The sequence below is a fragment of the Opisthorchis viverrini genome (genome assembly GCF_000715545.1).
Source record: "Opisthorchis viverrini unplaced genomic scaffold opera_v5_544, whole genome shotgun sequence".
Classification (NCBI taxonomy): domain Eukaryota; kingdom Metazoa; phylum Platyhelminthes; class Trematoda; order Opisthorchiida; family Opisthorchiidae; genus Opisthorchis; species Opisthorchis viverrini.
The window spans coordinates 118,530-125,322 of NW_008752202.1; the positions used below are offsets into that span (position 1 = coordinate 118,530).

The 6,793-nt window shown below is 45.4% G+C and overlaps 1 protein-coding gene across 1 annotated transcript in view; it reads left to right on the top strand.

The window, feature by feature from the left end:
* Nucleotides 1-6,793, top strand: part of T265_15489 (hypothetical protein) — a gene marked incomplete at both ends in the record, with an annotated part of 25,494 nt that overhangs the window by 12,212 nt on the left and 6,489 nt on the right. Inside the window, 3 exons of the mRNA XM_009178357.1 lie at nucleotides 5,043-5,339; nucleotides 5,502-5,780; nucleotides 5,872-6,072. Of these exons, the coding sequence (XP_009176621.1) occupies nucleotides 5,043-5,339; nucleotides 5,502-5,780; nucleotides 5,872-6,072 (777 nt within the window). The remainder of the gene's footprint in view (nucleotides 1-5,042; nucleotides 5,340-5,501; nucleotides 5,781-5,871; nucleotides 6,073-6,793) is intronic.

A 6,793-nucleotide genomic window follows, 5' to 3' on the forward strand; every position in this document is an offset into this window, starting at 1 on the left:
TCATGTCCTAGGCTAACAGTGCAGTGATGTAAGGGTTCAATGGGCAACCGCATCTGAGCTGCACATGACACGCACGACGCTCAACCAGCGACATGAGAAAACAAGTTTAACTTAAGGGAATTGTGGTTTATGGATTCGCATTTTCGTCAGTGGACGGAGCAGTGATCTCCGCCCACAGGGACGAGTTGCAGTGAAATTCACATAAAAGATAACTTTGGTGAGCAAATTTTCGCTTGGTCCTTTTGGATGCAGTCTCACAAGTCTGCCGCTTATTATATACCAGGACAAGGACGAAAACCGGGTAACAAGTTCCTCAATTATAAATTTGTATTTCAGATTAGGCGCGCCTAAAAAGTGTTCTGGAGACATTCTTGTTTGGAATGCAGATATGACAGAGAGTCCGTTCTAGCTGAATAAGATGTACACGAAGAATAGAGTCAAGCAAACAGATGTCTTATGGAGTCAAAAACGGAAAGAAGTGGGGTGAAGTGACAATAAAATATTCAGGTGGCTGGGTCCACTTATGGAACAATATGTGAAAAGCCACAATGACTGCAGTTACAGGTTTTGTGCTTTTTCTCTGCGGTAGATTAATGCCAGTCAGGTAAAACGCACTGCAAAATGACAGTCCAATCCTACATCACGGTGCTCTGCGATCAACTCTCTAGGTCGATATGACGATGCATCGATCCACAATACCCGACGACGAGAACGCTTTATAAGTAGTTGGTAGTCAAACGTTCCTGAATGCAGGTATAGACATGGGTTTCTTCGTTCCTCCTTCAAAATGGCGGAAACCGCGAAGCGAAAATGACACCGCAAAAGAGTATGAAGGAGTTTACGGTGAGTTTGGGTGTTATTGTTGCCGTACTCCTTCCAGGATGGGGTCCCGGGGACTCCTTCTACTCTTGGCTGCAGACATTGCAATAACTGGCGCCTGATGGATACCAGTAGCGTTTGTGCTGTCAATTTCCCTGCCGACTATCTGACTAAGCGCAATTGTAGCCAATTCGGGATACATGCGATAGGCCTGCATCATGTTTCTTCTCTCATCCACTTTTTATACTAAGACTTCAAATATAATTGGCGAAAAATTTTGTGGTTTTATGGTGGTGAAGCATTATTGCCAAAAATGATATTGTTCCCTATTATTATTATGATGATGATGATGATATGGACAGGTGACACATAATGGAATGGTTTGTACATAGCGCACACGTGTCCCTCGGTGCCGTGGACAGACTGGAGGTGAGCAGTGTGTGGATGGTGGCCTTGACGACAAAAATCTCTGTTTAACAGAAAGCATGCATATGAGTCATGATTTAAAGTGAATAACCAAGGACGTCAAACTCTGAAATGGTCAGGTTGGGTTTATTTGAACCAGCCTTATCGGCGTTTCCTCTAGCATGTAACACAAATTTTTGAGATTGCCAGATGAAAAGTGGAAAAATCGAGCGTGTTAGTTTGAAAAAGTTGAACAAAATCATTAAAAATCCAAGGACACAGTACTATTGACGAACATTTACAAAAAGATATCGACCTCTAAGATGGGGTATTCTCTGAAAGCCACTAAAGACACACCTAATTTCTGTAGTTTCACGTTTATACTCATCCAAGATCTTTGAAAATAGACTCTAACATACCCTCATTTCTGACGCGGTGGAACCGATCAACATGTGGGACTTGGCATTCCATACATCCACCTGAAGCGTCTTATGGAGAAGGTACTCGAAAACCTCCTCATACTCCCCCGAATTCATCCAGTTGGGATTCATGGTGAAAGTGACCTTTGTAAAGATGGGGTGTGATAAGAGGACAGTGTTGAAAAGATGCTCCAAAGGGTGTTGGGATATCTTAAACAACTGAAACAGTTCAAAATACACCGGTTCTCCCGCATATTTCATAAAAAAAGCCTCAACAACAGATGTCTCCGCAGCGTTTCACTTGGTTGTGGTCGGAACGCAACCCAATTATTCGTTCCAGGTTACAGAACGCAGCAGCCCACTTAGGAAGACACTGCAGTCTCAGAAAATATAGGTCCACAGACGCGCTTCATACTTTCAGTGTGCATGAAAATTGACAGATATCTCATTCGGACTTGAAACAGAGTTTCACCGGCAGACGTGACACACTACTCTTAAGGCAGCTGCGAACTCTTCGACAGCCCACTATCGGTTTGGTCCTTCTTGGGGCTCATCGAATAGGCAGTCTCTGAGTTCTTGCCGAACCATGTTCTGCTTGAACCCAAATTTCATGAAGAAGAACATCATAACAGAGCGATTTATGTAAGTCTCTCGTGAAAACACAATTGGTATGCAAATGAGTGCAGTTATCGTTATCGCTAAATTTTTTTATGCGGAGCGAATGTACTGAGGTTTTTGAATGGGGAAATTGACGCGACAGGCCCTCACTGTGCTGCAGGCAACTGAATCCGGGAAAACATTCAGAATCATCGACTACGATGGCTCGGTCATGTGCTACGCATGCCGAAATACCGTCTACCGAGACGAGTATTGTTCTCCGTGCCTTCTTCAGGATGGCGAAAACCGCGAGGTGGACAGCACACGACCTGGCAGAAAGCTGTGAAAGAGATCACGAAGGGTTTGGGTGTTGTTAGTATGGTGAGACTTCCAGGATGGGGTCCCCGTGACCCCATCTGTGCTTGGCTGGAGACGTTGCAAGAAATGGCGGCTAATCGATGTCAGTGGCGTTCTTGCTGTCAGTTTCTTTCCAGATTGTCTGGTTGAGCGTTTGGAGGTGTAGGCACCTCAGTATGCTTGACATAGGCCAGCACTAGGTCTCCTCCCTCACCCACTCTTTTTCCCTTCTTTTCAACCTAGGGCTTTTAATATATATATAGACAAACCTTATGGTTGTACGGCAGTGAAGCATCAGTGCCAACACTGATGTTGCTGTCTTTGATGATGAGAAATAAATCAGGGCTCTGCCAACTTGAGACTCAAATGAAACTACGGTGTCCAGAACGAAGGCCATCTGGCGGCTGTTTTGAGCCATTATCATCGATGTTGCTGTCTTTGATGATGATGATGAAATCAGGGCTCTGCCAACTTGAGACTCAAATGAAACTACGGTGTCCAGAACGAAGGCCATCTGGCGGCTGTTTTGAGCCCGACATTATCATCGCTTCTTTTTACCAATTGTGGTGTTCAACTTCACAAGAATTGTTTCTCATTTGAAGGTAGCATGAAAGGGCTTTGAAATCGCAGTTGAGATTCCATCCTCTAAGCGATGTCAATCTGCACCGAAGAGCACCGTACAACTGTTTCATCCTTATTGTGGATTTCACGAATCTCTGGCTAGATTCGAACTCACAACTTCTTTGTTAGTATTTTCATAAGGTAAACTACTCACGAGGCTGCTGAAAACTCTTCGATAGCCCACAACCGGTTTCGCCCTTCTTGGGGCTCATCAGGCAGACGCCGTCCCCGAGTTCCCGTCAACCTTATGTTCGACTTGAACCCAAATTGGACTGTTTTCGAGAAATACACTCATTTGCAAGACTCAACTGAATCTCTTGTTTCTGATATTCTACAACTGAAAGGCGAAACCAGTCGTGATCTGTCGAGATTTCAGCAACCTTGTGAGTAGTCTTCTTTGTTAGTAGTTGAGATCCGTGAGATGCATATTACTGACGATTCCAAATAAGGATGGCCGTACAGTACAGTGCTTCAGCAGAGGCTGACAACACCTACGGGACGAAATCTCTATTGCAGTCTCTAAATCCCACTACAATTTACCCCAGGGAAATACAATCCACGCGAGGGATAAACCTTCTTCCACCTGAGAAGCTGGTCACTCGAGGAACGCGTGAACACGTGATGTGAATTCATACTGTGATCAGCCGCCAGTGGCGAATCGGTTTAGCTTCAAACTTCTAGCCAGAAGGTTAGTCTTCTTTGTTAGTAGTTGAGATCCGTGAGATGCATATTACTGACGATTCCAAATAAGGATGAAACCGCCGTACAGTGCTTCAGCAGAGGCTGACAACACCTACGGGACGAAATCTCTATTGCAGTCTCTAAATCCCACTACAATTTACCCCAGGGAAATACAATCCACGCGAGGGATAAACCTTCTTCCACCTGAGAAGCTGGTCACTCGAGGAACGCGTGAACACGTGATGTGAATTCATACTGTGATCAGCCGCCAGTGGCGAATCGGTTTAGCTTCAAACTTCTAGCCAGAAGGTTACGAGTTCGAATCTTTGCTATTTGCTTTTTTTCTGTCTTCCTTCTCATCTTGGTTCGTACATGTAAATGATACGAAAAGTGAGACCTCCATCGAGTGTATGACCTTGAAACCTCAATGTTAACCCTGAGTTTGTTGTCTCTGATGCTGATGATGATAATGGTGATGAATGATGAATGAGTGTCTGCTCTCGTCGATGATCCGCATTTCGCCTCATGTCTATCGTTCACCGATGCTTTATTGTTTGACTGACTTGAACAAGGTGTTTGACGGAATGCCAACTGTTGAGATGGCTCAAGTGGTTAGAACGCGAATTTACTGACCGCAGGGTCCGTGGTTCGAACCCGACCTCCGCCTCTCGACTTCCTCTGTCTAGGCTTGGGCAACCTGGCGGTGACACAGCCCTCATGCTTCCTTCGGGTGGCATGGCATCTTGACACCGAAATGGTGCTACAGCCGAACAGTTTATAGTTGAGTGATTCGAAACGAGCGGGCGATTTTACGCTGTAAACTTCACCCATGCTTCTGTAAAATTGACTATACTGTACTGTTGACCGACGTTTTCTCCCCCCTACTTTCGTTTGGTGGCTGGTGGGTTTGAATTTTAAACTTTGAAACATGTTTTATCTGAGTGAGGAAATAAGAAAAACAGCCATCTAATTCGACTGGCCAGTATTGCTAGCTTACGATTACGCCGCATACTTGCCAATATCGCTCATCAGAATTGGCCAAAACCAAAGTGTTGCTGAACGTTGAGACAAATGCGGTGCATGTTTTGACCAGTCGCAGTGTAGCTGCCACTTTACGATTGATTCATGCGCCTTCCATTTCAGGGCCAACTTATCGAAACCTCCGGTGCCATGTCCGGTGGTGGTGGACGTCCTTTGTCAGGACGTATGTTTACCAGTCTTGAGCAGGTTCGTGAGTTCAGCGGAGCTGTGTCTGCACACTGCGGGCGCAAATCTCTGGGGAAGGATGACGCGCCCGATTTAGCATCCCTGGAGGAACAGCTTTCCCAAGGAGACGCAGATTTGGCCAGATTTCGTGAGAATCGCTCACGGTTGGAGGAGGTGGTGACTCGACTGACCCGACAAAAAGAGGAAGCAGAACGAACTGTCAAGCGATGTGAGGTGCGTACTCATCTGGGTGCCTTAAGCTTCCTTTCCGCTTAGTCATTCCCCACTCCCTACCACTGATTTCCGTTCCGCCAAAGTATTGTATTCAATGCTTCCTCTTTGATGTTTCATGACCTGGACTGGAACCTCTGTTTCCCGCTGCTTTCAATCCCTTAGACTGAGTGCGTTCGCCTGCTTGCGGATGTTGCAGCCCTCACCGCGGAGGCCGAGCGTTCGCAGCAGCGTGCCCGCTCTACCGGTCCATCTGACGCAGAACAGAAGCGGTTCGAAGCCGAATTGTCTAAACTGGAAAAAACCGTCAAACAGAAGGTCGACCTAGCTTCGAAAAAGCGCATGGAGGCCGAATCGCTGAAAGCCCAACTGCTGGATGTAGGGTCGGCCCGTTTGACCGCGGTTCGCAGTCGTTTAGACGCCATTGAGAAAAAGACAAAAGAGGTTCGTTTCCATCTTGTCTGGGGCTTTGTGAACTCTTTGTGTCACTAATCCGATCACTAATCCTACCTTACACTACTTTTTTTCCAATTAGACCAACGATCAGTTGACCAAGCTCCAAGTTGGCGTCAAAACAGCTGCGAGGAACTTTGAAAAATCCAAATCAAAAGTTGCCAGCATCGAAGCAGAATTAGAAGCGGCGAAACAGAAACTCACGGATGTGGATGCCAAACTGAAGGATTTAGAGGAGGAAGCCCGGACCTGCATGGATGAGTTCAAGAAGATCCAAGCAGACGTAAGTGTCTATTTTTCACTTGGTTTATGTCCTCTCCATATTTCTATCGTTTATGCATACATGGCGACTCTAGTGAAATCTGTTGTCAGAACCTTTGATGGGTTAGTTAGTCGACTGATTGAAAATATCCATTGGTGAACATCCTGAGGTTGACCACACTGCTCATAACCCCTTTTAGGCGAGTAATTGATATTCGTTCAGAAGGAAGCGTAGATGGTTCAGTTGTAGATTGGTATCTTTGAACCCGAGACCTCATCATCAGAATCCTCCTTGTCTCCAGCTTACTAATTGTTCGCACCAACAGTTTAAACAACGACGTTTCTCTCCCAAAACGGTCACTTTGGACACCTGGTTGTCTTCAATCCCATTGTAACCAAAAATAGATTTTTGCACCAACACCATGTCACCTGGATGTTCTGACCGAAGTGTTGCACGACTTGTGATCTTCATGGCTTGCGTGCCTCCTCTGGCACCTCTTACCTCTGTTGATTAAAAATATGGAACTAAATCCACCAGTGCGACTCACGGCCGGACAGTGGTAATCAATCAACACAGGTAAAAATCCACCAGAAAGATGAATTCGCATATTTTTGTAAGCATAAATTCTATTTCGTTGCAAGGCACTTAGCGAGAAGCATCAGGTAAAATGACATTACTAGGTCAGTTAAATTCGACACTATTGTATGTACATATATATATAGATATATATATATATATTTAG